This window comes from Schistocerca americana, chromosome X (genome assembly GCF_021461395.2).
Source record: "Schistocerca americana isolate TAMUIC-IGC-003095 chromosome X, iqSchAmer2.1, whole genome shotgun sequence".
Taxonomy (NCBI): Eukaryota; Metazoa; Arthropoda; class Insecta; order Orthoptera; family Acrididae; genus Schistocerca; species Schistocerca americana.
The window spans coordinates 84136062-84154373 of record NC_060130.1 but is presented as its reverse complement, the minus strand read 5'-3'; the positions used below and the strand labels follow the sequence as shown (position 1 = coordinate 84154373).

Genomic DNA, 18312 nt, shown 5'->3' with positions numbered 1-18312 from the left:
AGTTTACCTCTGTAAGATGATAAAGTGCAAATATATTCTGAGCGATCATAAGTTGAATAAATAACTAATAACTAATGGCACTGGCAGTTTTGTTCACTTCTCATGTGGGCATCATTAAAAGGAGACTGAACACAATATGCTTTTTTTGTTTTACTGCAACTTTCTGATTTTCCACAGTTAGTGCATTTTTTCCTTTCTTATTTTTAAGTGTTGACCATGATGCAAGTTTATTGAAACATGAACTAGAACATGGCGAAACTATTTCATAGCTTTCCCCATAATACTGTCACAATTAAGGTCCTATTTTCATTGGGAAGCCTTGTAGTTGTATGTGCTCATTAATAGATTTACTTCTGACAGATCAGGAGAACGTTGTTATGCCGTAGAAGTGAATTGTGGTTGAGTTTTGGCAGTGAATGTGTTTAAATCCATATGAAGCTTTCAACATTGTTTTGTTTAACGTATCTATTAAGATTAAGATGTGATACATGTTTGTCAAAAGCAGATCGCTTTTGATAGAAAATCATTCAGCATAATTGAACATAAAACATACGTAAGTAGAATAGTGTCTGTTCTGGTGTTTTTAGACACCAGCAGCTGTTAATTTTTCCAGAATCCAGAAATGAATTTCTCTTATTTTAAAATGCCTTCGTTCTCACCATTCATGGAGAAGTTCAATCTGTTTGACTTCTCAAATGTATGTTTCTGTTATTAAAAATAAGATGTTTTAGCTGTGAAGTGTAGTAACTGACTGTTTCTTCTCTGAGGTGTACACACATTTTGAGTAATAATCCAGAAAAATGAGATAAATTCAGTATGAAGTAGTCCTTTTTGGATGACCATAGCATCTTGTTACAAAATTAGAATTTGCTTGTCTTCCAAATGATTCATTAATGAGTTTTTCTTACACATCTACGTCACCTGGATTTTCTCTCTCCCTCTCACTCCCCATACCCTTCTACACCCTACTCTCGTAACATTCTTAGAACTGTTTATGGAATAGAGAGATACTTATTCACTACCTGACTTGATTGCTATTCAGTATTTAGTCTCTCACAATTTCTTGTCTTATCTAATCTTATGATCAGCAGAGAGCTTTCATTTTTTTTCTTTGTGTGTGTGTGTGTGTGTGTGTGTGTGTGTGTGTGTGTGTGTGTCTCCACAACCCAACAGTATTTCAGATCTGAAAACGAGTTCTGTCTAGACTGTTACTGAATTCATTTATTTAACAATCACGAGTTTTACATGTGTGCCATTCTCAAGTGATATGGTGCATTATCACTTGAGAGTGGTGGGCATGCTCAAATCACAACTGTGAAGTAAATAAATCTAGTAACAGTCCAGATGAAAAATATTGTTGTTCCTGAAAGCAGAGAGGTTGTCTTCTAGAACATATACTCGTTGCAAAAAACTTGTTTTGGATGTAGGTATTACAAAGAGTGATGTGTGTTAAGTAATTAAAGCAGATATCAACCCAAAGTTTTCGTTGAACAGATGAGTACTCCATGAAGCATGATTTTGTTGGAGGTGATATATCTTTGTCTTTCTCCTGATTTGTAAAGTGGCTTATTCAGCTCACTACTGGGAATCTAAAATTTAATGTAATACACCCTTCCCTTCCTCTGAGATGTAAACAACTCACATAATCAATTATCATGGACTTGTCGTTTAACATGGAAACAAAATTACAGTTAAATTTCCATACATCCAAAATTTTGCAAGGGGCATTGCTGGGCACAAGACAGTTAATCCATGAATCATTAATTAACAAAGTTTATTTTTGAGTAATGCACCAACTTTTAAGTTAATTTTGAAAAAAATCATTAATAGACTCTATAACTTCCATTAACTTTCTTTGAACCATTTAATCATTTATTAGGTACCCACTCTTTATGACAAAAATGACACCACACGATGTGCGGAAATCATGTTCTGACAAGTTCAGGTCATGTACCTGTGTGGCCATGCTGGAGTGCGTGCAACTGATGTAAACAGCCGAGTGCAAGTGAGAGAAACTGCAGGTGTTGGCTGTTTATTGTTGTTTGTTTACTAAGTTCACATGTACTACATTTTGTTAGTAGATAGTGTGTAGAAACTAAATCATGGAATCGGACTTTAGCTCTACAACTGATGAAAATCTGTGGGTGAATTTAAATAATCTACATCTACATCTACGTTTATACTCCGCAAGCCACCCAACGGTGTGTGGCGGAGGGCACTTTACGTGCCACTGGCATTACCTCCCTTTTCTGTTCCAGTCGCGTATGGTTCACGGGAAGAACGACTGTCTGAAAGCCTCCGTGCCCGCTTGAATCTCTCTAATTTTACATTCGTGATCTCCTCGGGAGGTATAAGTAGGGGGAAGCAATATATTCGATACCTCATCCAGAAACGCACCCTCTCGAAACCTGGCGAGCAAGCTACATCGCGATTCAGAGTGCCTCTCTTGCAGAGTCTGCCACTTGAGTTTGCTAAACATCTCCGTAATGCTATCATGGTTACCAAATAACCCTGTGATAAAATGCACCGCTCTTCTTTGGATCTTCTCTATCTCCTCCGTCAACCCAATTTGGTACGGATCCCACACTGATGAGCAATACTCAAGTATAGGTCGAACGAGTGTTTTGTAAGCCACCTCATTTGTTGATGGTCTACATTTTCTAAGGACTCTCCCAATGAATCTCAACCTGGTACCCGCTTTACCAACAATTAATTTTATATGATCATTCCACTTCAAATCGTTCCGCACGCACACTCCCAGATATTTTACAGAAGTAACTGCTACCAGTGTTTGTTCCGCTATCATATAGTCATACAATAAAGGATCCTTCTTTCTATGTATTCACAATACATTACATTTGTCTACGTTAAGGGTCAGTTGCCACTCCCTGCACCAAGTGCCTATCCGCTGCAGATCTTCCTGCATTTCGCTACAATTTTCTAATGGTGCAACTTCTCTGTATACTACAGCATCATCCGTGAAAAGCCGCATGGAACTACCGACACTATCTACTAGGTCATTTATATATATTGTGAAAAGCAGTGGTCCCATAACACTCCCCTGTGGGACGCCAGAGGTTACTTTAACATCTGTAGACGTCTCTCCATTGATAACAACATGCTGTGTTCTGTCTGCTAAAAACTCTTCAATCCAGCCACACAGCTGGTCTGATATTCCGCAGGCTCTTACTTTGTTTATCAGGCGACAGTGCGGAACTGTATCGAACGCCTTCTGGAAGTCAAGGAAAATAGCATCTACCTGGGAGCCTGTAACTAATATTTTCTGGGTCTCATGAACAAATAAAGCGAGTTGGGTCTCACACGATCACTGTTTCCAGAATCCATGTTGATTCCTACAGAGTAGATTCTGGGTTTCCAAAAACGACATGATACTCGAGCAAAAAACGTGTTCTAAAATTCTACAACAGATCAACGTCAGAGATATAGGTCTATAGTTTTGCGCATCTGCTCGACGACCCTTCTTGAAGACTGGGACTACCTGTGCTCTTTTCCAATCATTTGGAACCTTCCGTTCCTCTAGAGACTTGCGGTACATGGCTGTTAGAAGGGGGGCAAGTTCTTTCGTGTACTCTGTGTAGAATCGAATTGGTATCCCGTCAGGTTTAGTGGACTTCCCTCTGTTGAGTGATTGCAGTTGCTTTTCTATTCCTTGGACACTTATTTCGATGTCAGCCATTTTTTCGTTTGTGCGAGGATTTAGAGAAGGAACGTCAGTGCGGTCTTCCTCTGTGAAACAGCTTTGGAAAAAGGTGTTTAGTATTTCAGCTTTACGTGTGTCATCCTCTGTTTCAATGCCATCATCATCCTGGAGTGTTTGGATATGCTGTTTCGAGCCACTTACTGATTTAACGTAAGACCAGAACTTCCTAGGATTTTCTGTCAAGTCGGTACATAAAATTTTACTTTTGAATTCACTGAATGCTTCACGCATAGCCCTCCTTACGCTAACTTTGACATTGTTTAGCTTCTGTTTGTCTGAAAGGTTTTGGCTGCGTTTAAACTTGGAGTGAAGCTCTCTTTGCTTTCGCAGTAGTTTCCTAACTTTGTTGTTGAACCACGGTGGGTTTTTCCCATCCCTCACAGTTTTACTCGGCACGTACCTGTCTAAAACGCATTTTACGATTGCCTTGAACTTTTTCCATAAACACTCAACATTTTCAGTGTCGGAACAGAAATTTTCGTTTTGATCTGTTAGGTAGTTTGAAATCTGCCTTCTATTACTCTTGCTAAACAGATAAACCTTCCTCCCTTTTTTTATATTCCTATTAACTTCTCTATTCAGGGATGCTGCAACGTCCTTATGATCACTGATTTCCTGTTCTGCACTTACAGAGTCGAAAAGTTCGGGTCTGTTTGTTATCAGTAGGTCCAAGATGTTATCTCCATGAGTCGGTTCTCTGTTTAATTGCTCGAGGTAATTTTTGGATAGTGCACTCAGTATAATGTCACTCGATGCTCTGTCCCTACCACCCGTCTTAAACATCTGAGTGTCCCAGTCTATGTCTGGTAAATTGAAATCTCCACCTAAGACTATAACATGCTGAGAAAATTTATGTGAAATGTATTCCAAATTTTCTCTCAGTTGTTCTGCCACTAATGCTGCTGAGTCGGGAAGTCGGTAAAAGGAGCCAATTATTAACCTAGCCTGGTTGTTGAGTGTAACCTCCACCCATAATAATTCACAGGAACTATCCAATTCTACTTCACTACAGGATAAACTACTACTAACAGCGACAAACACGCCACCACTGTTTGCATGCAATCTATCCTTTCTGAACACCATCTGTGCCTTTGTAAAAATTTTGGCAGAATTTATCTCTGGCTTCAGCCAGATTTCTGTACCTATAACGATTTCAGCTTCGGTGCTTTCTATCAGCGCTTGAAGTTCCGGTACTTTACCAATGCAGCTTCGACAGTTTACAATTACAATACCGATTGCTGCTTGGTCCCCACAGGTCCTGACTTTGTCCCGCACCCTTTGAGGCTGTTGCCCTTTCTGTACTTGCCCGAGGCCATCTAACCTAAAAAACCACCCATTCCACGCCACACAACCCCTGCTACCCGTGTAGCCGCTTGCTGCGTGTAGTGGACTCCTGACCTATCCAGCGGAACCCGAAACCCCACCACCCAATGGCGCAAGTCGAGGAATCTGCAGCCCACACGGTCGCAGAACCGTCTCAGCCTCTGATTCAGACCCTCCACTCAGCTCTGTACCAAAGGTCCGCAGTCAGTCCTGTCGACGATGCTGCAGATGGTGAGCTCTGCTTTCATCCCGCTAGCGAGACTGCCAGTCTTCACCAAATCAGATAGCCGCCGGAAGCCAGAGAGGATTTCCTCCGATCCATAGTGACACACATCAATGGTGCCAACATGAGCGACAACCTGCAGATGGGTGCACCCTGTACCCTTCATGGCATCCGGAAGGACTCTTTCCACATCTGGAAAGACTCCCCCCGGTATGCACACAGAGTGAACATTGGTTTTCTTCCCCTCTCTCGCTGCCATATCCCTAAGGGGCCCCATTACGTGCCTTACGTTGGAGCTCCCAACTACCGGTAAGCCCACCCTCTGCGACCGCCCGGATCTTGCAGACTGAGGGGCAACCTATGGAACAGGACAAGCAGCCATGTCTGGCCGAAGATCAGTATCAGCCTGAGACAGAGCCCGAAACCGGTTCGTCATACAAACTGGAGAGGCCTTCCGTTCAGCCCTCCGGAATGTCTTTTGCCCCCTGCCACACCTCGAGACGACCTCCCACTCTACCACAGGTGAGGGATCAGCCTCAATGTGGACAGTATCCCGGGCTAATTTTGCAGCCAGATCGGGAGAACAAATACTTATCGATTGTAAACTGTGCTTGCCTCAAAAAACCAACAATTATGGCTCACACTTCAATCCTTAACAATTTGAAAGAACACATAAGCAGAGCACATGAATTGTGGTATGTACAGTTTGAAGAAATAGTTGAAGAAAGGGTCTGGCCGAAGAAACTCAAAGAGAAAAATCAGTCCTGGGCATTCAGATATTGACAGCAGAGCTAATAGCAGTAACCCAGTTAAAAGAATATGACAGAGAAGCATTGGAGAGTCTTTTAGCACTGCAGCAATTAGCAGTAGTGTGTTTCAAGTTAGTGTGGACCAGCGCAAAATAAACTTTATTGTTACATATCAAATCAAAGTCATTTGACAAGCTGATAAAGATTTAAAACTGCAGCAAAAGTTCAGTTTCAAGGAGAATATTTGGCAGACACCATTATTTTGATTCTCCCATGATTTAATATTGATCCTAAATAATTACAAAACTAAATGATTAAAGTGTTTTTTATTTATCCTTGAACTTCAAAAATTTCTTATTTAATCAACAGTAATGGATTTGATTCATTTGCTCATTTCACTACTCCCACAACATAAAGTTTACTGTTATGAATTAATGATAAATGATTAACTTTAACTTGTAATAAATCTACTGTAAAGTAATGCCCAGCCATTTAACAACGTTAACTTGTTTAGCAACAGATTAATGTTTAATGAAGTTAACTTTTTGATTAACATTGCCCCACTGTTACCAGGGGTATCTGTATCGCCAATGACATTGCCACACTTGTAACACTGGTTCCTGTCAGATGACCAAAGATAAGCACTGGTGGGCTTGGCTAGCACTTGGATGAGTAACTGTCCAGGTCTGCCGAATGCTGTTGACAAGCGGGTTGCAATCAGCCCTTGTGAGGCCAGTTGAGGATCTACTTGATTGACAAGTAGTGGTACAGTATAGAAAACTGACAACTGACAATGGCTGGAAGAGTGGTATGCTGACCTTTAATCTCTCCATGTCCACATTCAGTGACACCTGCTGGTTGAGGATGACATAGCCATTTGTCGGTACCATTGGGCTTTCTTTGGCCTGTTGGGATGGGTTTATTTAGTATTTGTATCAATAGAAAGATCTCAGAAAGTAACTAATGTGCTGTAGTTGGTGATGTAATTAGTAAGTCACAAAGCTGTATGTGTAAATTTTATAACTGGTATAATTAGTTATTGTGCTGTTGAAAAATGCTGTATAGATGTGTTCATGTAATAACACTTTCAGTTATTATAGTTTTTTGTTTTATTTTATCATATAGCCTTGCACTTGATCATTGTATAAAACTATCATCTCACCAGTGTGCTAACCCCCCCCCCCCCCCCCCCCCCCTCCCCCGTCACTTCATTTTTTGGTCCCGAATGGAAATGGAACTGTCAGCTCTCTCTCTCTCAGTAATGTGTGAAACTTTCCTTTGTGATATTACACAAGGTGGTCAGAAACAGTCTGAAAAGCGCGTTAAGGATAGGTTGGCTGAGAAAGCATTGTTAAGAAAAGAAATTGATACTTTGTGCCATTTCCAAGTTAATTAGCATTGAAGTTAGCCAATCTGGCCACCTCATGTGCAGATTCAAGCAGCTCGCCAGATACAATTAGTGTCAGTTGTTCTTATAGAATAGATGAGAGTGCACGAGACTGCTCAGCCTTTGGCTCTGGTTTAATTTTTACTACCATCCCACATCCAAATTTGCATTGCTGTCTTGTTCAGGGTTTAGGAAACCAATCGAAGAACACCATGTTTTCTGACACTGTCTCTGGCAGCCACTTGAATTTGTGCATGCCATGGCCAGATTACCCAGTTTCAGTGCTAATTAACTTGGAAATGGTGCAACGTATTGCATTTTTTTCTTAACATTTATTTCTCAGCATAGTCTGCTCTGGATCATCTGTCGAAGCTTTTCAGATTGTTTTTTATCACCCTGTATATCAGTGTCATCTACTGTAATGCAAGAAAGTTTGAAATTAAATATTTTGATAGGAGACAAGGCTCTGGATGAATTTGTGTGCATGTTTTTATTCAATATATAATTTGTGTGTTGTCATAAAACTCACTCTGAATGTGTTTGAACTGCTTTATATAGCTAAAACATAATTTTTTTTTCTCTCTCTTGTAGACCTGGTCATCACCAAGACCTTTCATTCACCGCCTGCGTCTTTACAAATCTGATGCAGAAATAAATTTGATGAAGACTTCATGTGAAATAGCATCCAAAGCAATTGCAACAACGATGTCCATCACAAAGAATTGCACAACAGAACATGAATTGCAAGCTCATGTTGATTTTGAGTGTCGAATGCATGGGGCACAGCAACTTGCTTATCCCCCAGTAGTAGCTGGTGGGGATCGTGCCAATATTATTCATTACATTAACAATGACCAGGTTTTGAGAGATGGAGACATGGTACTGATGGATGCAGGTACAAATTTATATACGTGTGTGTGTGTGTGTGTGTGTGTGTGTGTGTGTGTGTGTGTCTATATATATATATATACTAACACCAACCTGTCAGAACTCCGGAGATGGGAACTTGCCCTTCAGTATATCCTCTCTTCTCGTTATCCGCCAGGCCTCAACCTCCGCTAATTTCAAGTTGCCGCCGCTCATACCTCACCTGTCTTTCAACAACATCTTTGCCTCTTTACTTCCGCCTCAACTGACATCTCTGGCCAAACTCTTTGCCTTTACAAATGTCTGCCTGTCTCTGTGTATGTGTGGATGGATATGTGTGTGTGTGCAAGTGTATACCTGTCCTTTTTTCCCCCTAAGGTAAGTCTTTCCGCTCCCGGGATTGGAATGACTCCTTACCCTCTCCCTTAAAACCCAAATCCTTTCGTCTTTTCCTCTCCTTCCCTCTTTCCTGATGAAGCAACCGTTGGTTGCGAAAGCTAGTATTTTGTGTGTCTATCGACGTGCCAGCGCTTTCGTTTGGTAAGTCACATCACCCCAAAAGTGCCCCACTTGTGACAGGATACTTTCTGGGACTGGATCAGACTCTGAATGTGGCTCTCCAGCAGGGATACGACTTCCTCAAATCCTGCCCTGAAATGAGATCCATCCTTCATGAAATCCTCCCCACTCCACCAAGAGTGTCTTTCCGCCATCCACCTAACCTTCGCAACCTCTTGGTTCATCCCTATGAAATCCCCAAACCACCTTCCCTACCCTCTGGCTCCTACCCTTGTAACTGCCCCCGGTGTAAAACCTGTCCCATGCACCCTCCCACCACCACCTACTCCAGTCCTGTAACCCGGAAGGTGTACACGATCACAGGCAGAGCCACGTGTGAAAGCACCCACATGATTTACCAACTGACCTGCCTACACTGTGAAGCTTTCTATGTGGGAATGACCAGCAACAGACTGTCCATTCGCATGAATGGACACAGGCAGACAGTGTTTGTTGGTAATGAGGATCACCCTGTGGCTAAACATGCCTTGGTGCACGGCCAGCACATCTTGGCATAGTGTTACACCGTCCGGGTTATCTGGATACTTCCCACTAACACCAACTTATCAGAACTCCGGAGATGGGTACTTGCCCTTCAGTATATCCTCTCTTCCCGTTACCCACCAGGCCTCAACCTCCGCTAATTTCAAGTTGCTGCCGCTCATACCTCACCTGTCATTCAACAACATTTTTGCCTCTGTACTTCCGCCTCGACTGACATCTCTGCCCAAACTCTTTGCCTTTACAAATGTCTGCTTGTGTCTGTATATGTGCGGATGGATATGTGTGTGTGTGTGTGTGTGTGCGCGCGCGAGTGTATACCTGTCTTTTTTTCCCCCTAAGGTAAGTCTTTCCGCTCCCAGGATTGGAATGACTCCTTACCCTCTCCCTTAAAACCCACATCCTTTCGTCTTTCCCTCTCCTTCCCTCTTTCCTGATGAAGCAACCGTTGGTTGCGAAAGGTGGAATTTTGTGTGTGTGTTTGTGTTTATTTGTGTGTCTAGCAACATATCAACGCTTTTGTTCGGTAAGTTACATCATCTTTGTTTTTTGATATATTTTTCCCACGTGGAATGTTTCCCCTCTAATATATATCTCTGTGTGTGTGTGTGTGTGTGTGTGTGTGTGTGTGTGTGTGTGTGTGTGTGTGTGTCTAGCCAGAACTCAACACAACTGTATGGAGAGTTGTTATCTTTATTCCTTCCAGTGAAAAAAGTAATATATGATACCTCCTTTTTTATAATCGAGGAAGAAAACAAATGAGTGAGGGGGGAAACAGAGAGTTTATCTATGGTAGTAATCCTAATAGTAGTAGTAGAAGTAGTAGTAGTAGTAGTAGTAGGACCAGCAGCAGTCATGGAGTGCTTCAGAGAACACAGCCGAGTTGCTGTTTCCAATTTTTGCACAATATTTTATGATGTACCCAGTCATCATCTTTGTCAAGTGATGTGACTTATGCTGTTATAAATACTCACTGACTGGAGTCCAACCAGACTGTATTATTGTTGGTCTTATGCTGCTAGTTACAGCTGATTGTGAGTTCTGCTCCCAGTGCCCACTATGTCGTTTGATGATGCGGTTTGGTTTTCAAAACCGGTAATGATATTCTCTGAAATGCACAATCTCTTAACATTTCCCAACTCTGGTGGATGCGATAGCCGGCAAGATCTTAATGAATTGAGTGCAGGAATCCAGACATCATTTAAATAGAAATTTCCATCACTGTTCATAAGATTTTCTGGCACATTTATTTTGATAGTTTCCTTAATTATGCTGTCTCAGAAGCGTGGCATAATATTCAAGATAATGCTCAGTGACAGCTGATTTTTTTTTACAGGTCTATTACTGATGTTTCTTGAATCGCTCTTTGACTGTTCTAATAGTCTTCTGCAAATAATACGTGCCACATTTGTGTGAAATGTTGTGCAAACCCAGCTTTCAGAGACCTAGGCCATCCTTAATATTACAAAGAAGACTTATCTTTACTGATGGGAGAAAAGTACACTAGATGACATTTTTCCATAGGAGTCTACCAGTCTTTCTGGATATTGGACCAGTGTAGGGAGATAAGTGACTCTTGGCAAAGAAATTTCGTGCCGAGGACTCTAGACAACGTAGCTCAACACTTTCAGGCAAGGAGAACATTGTTGAAGAATTACAACACATAAATAATGTTTTGAAGAAATGGGTACTCAAATAAGCAGATTGAGTGGGCATTGCTGCCAGAACAAAAATGCAGCCAAGAATTGTGTATTATCTTATGCTGGTCCAATATCCAGGAGGATTGGTAGCTTCCTATGTAGACATGGCATCCAGTGTATCAACAGAGATAAAAAGTCTTGAGTGTAATGTTAAAGGTGATCTAGGTCTCTGAAAACCAGCTTTGTACAATATTCCGTGCAGGTGTGACATGTATTACATGGGGCAGACTATTAGAAAAATCAAGGAGATATGCAAGGAACATTGACAACACACCTGCCTAAAACAACCAAGCAAATAATCTGTTGCCAAGCTCCATTTCGAATGTAATCATGAAATGAAATATGAGGAAACTAGTATCATGGTGCAAGTCCAAGTTTCTTTGACAACATAATTAAGAAGTCTATTGAAATAAAGGTGGTGGAAAATCTAATAAACAGGTACAATTTAAACAAGGCTTGGGTCCAGCACTCAATTTATTAAAATCTTGCCAGCTATCATCCATCAGAGCTGGAAAATGCTAAGAGAGTGTGTGTTTCAGGGAATATCTTCATGGGCTCTGGAAACCAAACAGCATCAAAGGATATACACTCCTGGAAATTGAAATAAGAACACCGTGAATTCATTGTCCCAGGAAGGGGAAACTTTATTGACACATTCCTGGGGTCAGATACATCACATGATCACACTGACAGAACCACAGGCACATAGACACAGGTAACAGAGCATGCACAATGTCGGCACTAGTACAGTGTATATCCACCTTTCGCAGCAATGCAGGCTGCTATTCTCCCATGGAGACGATCGTAGAGATGCTGGATGTAGTCCTGTGGAACGGCTAGCCATGCCATTTCCACCTGGCGCCTCAGTTGGACCAGCGTTCGTGCTGGACGTGCAGACCGCGTGAGACGACGCTTCATCCAGTCCCAAACATGCTCAATGGGGGACAGATCCGGAGATCTTGCTGGCCAGGGTAGTTGACTTACACCTTCTAGAGCACGTTGGGTGGCACGGGATACATGCGGACGTGCATTGTCCTGTTGGAACAGCAAGTTCCCTTGCCGGTCTAGGAATGGTAGAACGATGGGTTCGATGACGGTTTGGATGTACCGTGCACTATTCAGTGTCCCCTCGACGATCACCAGTGGTGTACGGCCAGTGTAGGAGATCGCTCCCCACACCATGATGCCGGGTGTTGGCCCTGTGTGCCTCGGTCGTATGCAGTCCTGATTGTGGCGCTCACCTGCACGGCGCCAAACACGCATACGACCATCATTGGCACCAAGGCAGAAGCGACTCTCATCGCCGAAGACGACACGTCTCCATTCGTCCCTCCATTCACGCCTGTCGCGACACCACTGGAGGCGGGCTGCACGATGTTGGGGCGTGAGCGGAAGACGGCCTAACGGTGTGCGGGACCGTAGCCCAGCTTCATGGAGACGGTTGCGAATGGTCCTCGCCGATACCCCAGGAGCAACAGTGTCCCTAATTTGCTGGGAAGTGGCGGTGCGGTCCCCTACGGCACTGCGTAGGATCCTACGGTCTTGGCGTGCATCCGTGCGTCGCTGCGGTCCGGTCCCAGGTCGACGGGCACGTGCACCTTCCGCCGACCACTGGCGACAACATCGATGTACTGCGGAGACCTCACGCCCCACGTGTTGAGCAATTCGGCGGTACGTCCACCCGGCCTCCCGCATGCCCACTATACGCCCTCGCTCAAAGTCCGTCAACTGCACATACGGTTCACGTCCACGCTGTCGCGGCATGCTACCAGTGTTAAAGACTGCGATGGAGCTCCGTATGCCACGGCAAACTGGCTGACACTGACGGCGGCGGTGCACAAATGCTGCGCAGCTAGCGCCATTCGACGGCCAACACCGCGGTTCCTGGTGTGTCCGCTGTGCCGTGCGTGTGATCATTGCTTGTACAGCCCTCTCGCAGTGTCCGGAGCAAGTATGGTGGGTCTGACACACCGGTGTCAATGTGTTCTTTTTTCCATTTCCAGGAGTGTAGTTTGCATCAGGAGTCAAACTCATAATCAGCTCTAAATAATTACTCAAGTCCAACAATAATTCACAGTCTGGTTGCAGTCCAGGCAGTGAGTACACATAATAGCACAACACAGAGCACCTGAAGGAGAGGACTGGATCAGTAGTCAAAATATTGTGCAAAAAATAGAAAAACACCCCAACAAAACCTGAGATGACACAGGAGTAGCAGTAGTTCATTGCAAGATAAATTTATATAGACTAAAATGCTATGGCATATGAGGAACGAAAAGAAAGAGGTAAAAGATGGAAGATCAGAAAAACAAATGTGGGAAGTAGTTTAGAAAATAGCTATTGTGTGGAATAGTGAGATCGTTTTTGGAACAGGGAAATGAAGAGTAACATAAAAAACGAATGGGGTTGGCAGGAGACACTGGAAGAACAAAGAGTACGTATTTGTAATGTTTGGGACTGAGGGGATTGACACACTACAATTGATGTGCCTGGGTAGGCAGAAACAATGGCATTTTACTCAGTCTGATAAACAAAATACAGTAACAGTTTACTGGAACAAGAGTCAGTACTGCTTGATTCAGTCAGACAGGTAATCACTGAAGCACTGGAATGTCCCAGCAAGTAAGAACTGATACTGTACAGGAATGTCCTAGCGGATAATCACTGACATTGGACTCTGGATGTTCATATGTGGATGAAGTCTGTGAAGGCAGTGTCCTGTGAGATGGTGAGCTCAGAGATGAGCCTGAGACAAAGTCCCACAAAGTGGTGAGCTGTGGTGTACTCCAATTCATGGACCACTAGGCACAACTGGCATACAGCATAGACTGTAGAGGGCACTGGCTGGAATAACTCTGACTGACAGGTCATTATGTGCGGTTGCCATAGAGTTTGGAGTATAGAGTGCATTTGGTGAAAGAACTGTGATTGAGGACACACTAGGTGTGCTTGGAATAAAGCTCTGTGTGTGGACTGACTGCACAGTGAACAGGAGGAGACATAAATAATCATCCAATGGAAGGATACCAATGGAGGCACCTGACCCATGAAAGTGGGGCAGTGCCATGATGACAGTGCTGTTTGCGACAATAGGAGGCAAGGCTGGTGCCACACCATACCATGTTGGCTGCTGGATGTTTGATTATAAACGACATGGGGAGGTATTTGTGTGTAGTGGATTTTTTCATTTGAGATCCAGAGGAAGTGAGGTTAGCGGGCCAGCTCTCTCTCTCTCTCTCTCTCTCTCTCTCTCTCTCTCTCTCTTTCTTTCCTCTGACTGCTGTTCTCCTTTTTGCCTATAAATCTTGGCTTCTTTTATGCAGACTGAGCTTGTGCAAGGCCTCATATATTGGTGGTTCTTCCACCCTCTTAGCTTATATCCCATTACCATTTACAGATTATGAAGTACATTTCTCATTAGTGGGTTTATATTTCTACTTTTCAAATTTTTTTCTTACTACTGAGGGCCATGCATGGAAAATTGTGCAATGTAATGTATGATCTACTAGATACGCAGTTTCACCTTATTCGCCTTGTGTGTGTGCTATATGTAGTTATCCAAAACTTAACTCAGTAGCCAACTCATTCTCTGAATCTTCATCCATACTCTATGTACTCTGCTTAAATACCTCTTTGCATGTTGCAGTTATTCTAATATTTTCTTTGCAATCTATGCAAGAGCAATATGTAGGGGGCTGTAGTATATCCCTTACTTAATACTGGTTCTTGGAACTTGGTAAGTTGGCTTTGTTATTAATCACGAGTGTGATACTGAGTCAAATGCTCTAAAGAAGGCAATAAATACTGCATCTATCTGATATCTATAGTCTATGACTTTCAGAATATCACGTGAGTAAAGCACAAGTTAGGCTTCACACAGCTGATGTATTTGACATCCACTTGTGATGGCATGGAGGAGGTCATTTTGTTCAAAATATCTGCATGTTTGAGCTCAGAAAATGTTCAAAGATTCTATAACAAATGGTTTTCAATATAATGGATGGTAATTTTGTGGGCCATTTCTGCTACCATTCTGGTAGATGGAGATGGATGTGACCTGTGCGTTCTTCAAACCACAGGGTACAGTCTTTTATTCCCCCCACCCTCCCCTCCTGAAGCATGTACAGTATGTTATGGTTAAAAGAGGGGCTAACTAAGTCACAAATTTTGTATAGAATGTGTCAATGATTCTATCAGGTACAGGGACCCTGTTCGGTTTAACAGTTTTCAATTTCCTTAGTTTGAGAGTGTCTGATAGGACGTGCAACATTCTATTCATTTCTTTCTCAGAGTCTCCATCTATCACAATGTCACCAGCTAATCTAGTACAATGTATCCTTTCACCATTGCCTTTTATTCCCTTTGCCTTCTTCTACATCATATGAGTAGCTTCCTCAATGAACACATTAAATAAATATGGAGATAGGCAACGTCCTTGTCTAACTCCTTTTGTAATCCTGGTCTCTTCCTCAATATTATTGATGTTTATTTTTATGCTTTGGTTCTATACAGTTGATTGATCATTCTTCTATCCTTCCAGTGAAGTCCTATTTTTTCACACCTTTGAAGAGTAGCTCCCAGTTCACACTGTCAAAAGCTTTTTCTAATTCAGAGAAGGTAACTCAAGTTCTTCTATTTATATCCATCATTCTCCCCAATAGCATGCGTCATGCCAAAATTGCTTCTCTTGCTCCTCTGCATTCTCTAAATCCAAATTGGTCTTCTCCAGTGTACTTATCTACTTTTCCTTTTATCCTGCTTTTTAACTACATTAGTATTTTGTATCCTGATGTCATTTCAGTTTTTCAGTGTGTGTGATATTTGAACAGAAATTTTATCCTTTGGTTGAAATAATATAATTTATCTTCACTCATATTGTAGCTGTGTAATTGAGCTACTAATAAATGAGCTAAATTTATTAGCTTTGCAACATAGTTTGATGAGGAGATTTTGCAGGATTATAAGAAAGGGGGGGGGGGGGCACCACTCTTACCTTGTTAAAAGCTCTTTTTTTACATGCAGGTTAAATTTGTTCAATTGGTGAATACTGAGAGAATGGATTCCAGCTTCTGGCACAAAACTTACTCAACCAGTGCTGTGATGTCACTAGCAAGACATGGTAGCACACCAGACATTGTCGATAGCTGCAGTCTGCAAGCAGAAGTGGTTTTGTGAGCAGCTAATACTGTGGTTTAGATTGTCACTATTACTTTTCTAGTCTAAACTGAATTGGCCATGAAATAAGAAAGAATAGTCATAATTATGTGGTCACTCATTATAACAAAATGGCCTCCTAAGGGATGGGATGTTATGTTTTACTGTTTTCCAAAAATCTGGAACTATTCTGAATTCACCCACTTTGGTAACAGTTAAATAAAATTTGAACCTCAGGAAAGAATTAAGAACAATTCTTTCTTCTCACCTTTCACTCCATCTCTGAAGGCAATGGTCTACATCTACATCTACATTGATACTCCGCAAGCCACCCAACGGTGTTTGGCGGAGGGCACTTTACGTGCCACTGTCATTACCTCCCTTTCCTGTTCCAGTCGCGTATGGTTCGCGGGAAGAACGACTGTCTGAAAGCCTCCGTGCGCGCTCTAATCTCTCTAATTTTACATTCGTGATCTCCTCGGGAAGTATAAGTAGGGGGAAGCAATATATTCGATACCTCATCCAGAAACGCACCCTCTCGAAACCTGGCGAGCAAGCTACACCGCGATGCAGAGCGCCTCTCTTGCAGAGTCTGCCACTTGAGTTTATTAAACATCTCCGTAACGCTATCACGGTTACCAAATAACCCAGTGACGAAACGCGCCGCTCTTCTTTGGATCTTCTCTATCTCCTCCGTCAACCCGACCTGGTACGGATCCCACACTGATGAGCAATACTCAAGTATAGGTCGAACGAGTGTTTTGTAAGCCACCTCCTTTGTTGATGGACTACATTTTCTAAGCACTCTCCCAATGAATCTCAACCTGGTACCCGCCTTACCAACAATTAGTTTTATATGATCATTCCACTTCAAATCGTTGCCTGGGCTGTGGCAGGGCAAAGCTCTTTTCAGTCAGTTGTGGCACTGTTTATTTTTGATCGTAGGTTCTTATTTGGTGTGGACATAGTACATAATGCTGGTGAATTGGAGGAAGATGTCCTTATACTTACTACTTAATTGTGGTATTCTCTTTGTGCCTAGAAAAAACCTCCCTATGTGATGGTGTTATAACAGAGACCGAAAACTCAACCAGTTGGAAGCCCTGGAAATCAACAAACATCTGGCCTCCCAGGCCTGACTTAATATTAAATGACCAAACACAGCTCAATACTTCCCCCCTTCTAAATTTTATTTAATCTAAATCCTCTCTCCATTTTCCAATGCTTCCTTACACTGCCTGTTCCTTTCTGTTCCTCGATTTTCCTGTATTTATTTATTTTAATTTTATTGTGATTACCAATATACTCCATATATTCTGTTGTGACATTTATCAATTCCATCTTTTAGTCTACTTCCATATTACATTCTATATGTAGTATCTCTCTGGGCTTTTCTTTAATTGCCATTTCAAGTACTAATTTTATTTTATTGGAATTGTTAAATTAATTTAAACTGTCATGTAGGGACAGTTTTTTGAGTGTAGTGTTAATGTTTTTCCTGGTGTGCCACTTCATTTGTATTTATTGTTCAACTTTTTACCTTTTAATTGCATTACCACTGCACTGTCAAAGATGACATATACTGTGTGTTTGCACTTCAGTCTAGATGAGTAACATCTTTACCAGTGTTGTTCACAAATATTGTAACTTGTTTGATGATGATAGTCAGTTAAAGCGTGACGATGACCTCATAAGCTGAAAACCGACTAACTAAATTAGTTAATCTGTAGAACATTCACAGTATTGTGCTTCTCATTTATTATCACATTCTAAGACAAAAAAGAAAAAAGAAAAAAAAAAAAAACACTGCAAAGAAATTATCTGAATGGGACAGTAATTGGTAAATGTGATGTAGATGTATTGACAAACAAGTGAGTATGATTTCAGAAAAATTGGGTGATCTATTCAAGAGAAAGAGCTTCAAAAACTGAGCAAGTCAATAATGTGTTGGTCCCCCTCTGGCTTTTATGCAAGTAATTATTCTGCTTGGCATTGTTTGATAGAGTTGTTGGATCTCCTCCTGAGGGATATCATGCCAAATTCTGTCCAACTGGTGCATTAGATCATTAAAATTTCAGCGCGTTGGAAGGCTTTGCCCATAATGCTTCAAATGTTCTCAGTTGGGGAGA

At 42.0% G+C, this 18312-nt stretch overlaps 1 protein-coding gene across 1 annotated transcript in view; it reads left to right on the top strand.

Moving 5' to 3' along the window:
• LOC124555137 (xaa-Pro aminopeptidase 3-like) overlaps nt 1-18312 on the top strand; it is a 187731-nt gene that overhangs the window by 139371 nt on the left and 30048 nt on the right. The window contains exon 4 of the mRNA XM_047128948.1: nt 7995-8298. Within this exon, the coding sequence (XP_046984904.1) occupies nt 7995-8298 (304 nt within the window). The remainder of the gene's footprint in view (nt 1-7994; nt 8299-18312) is intronic.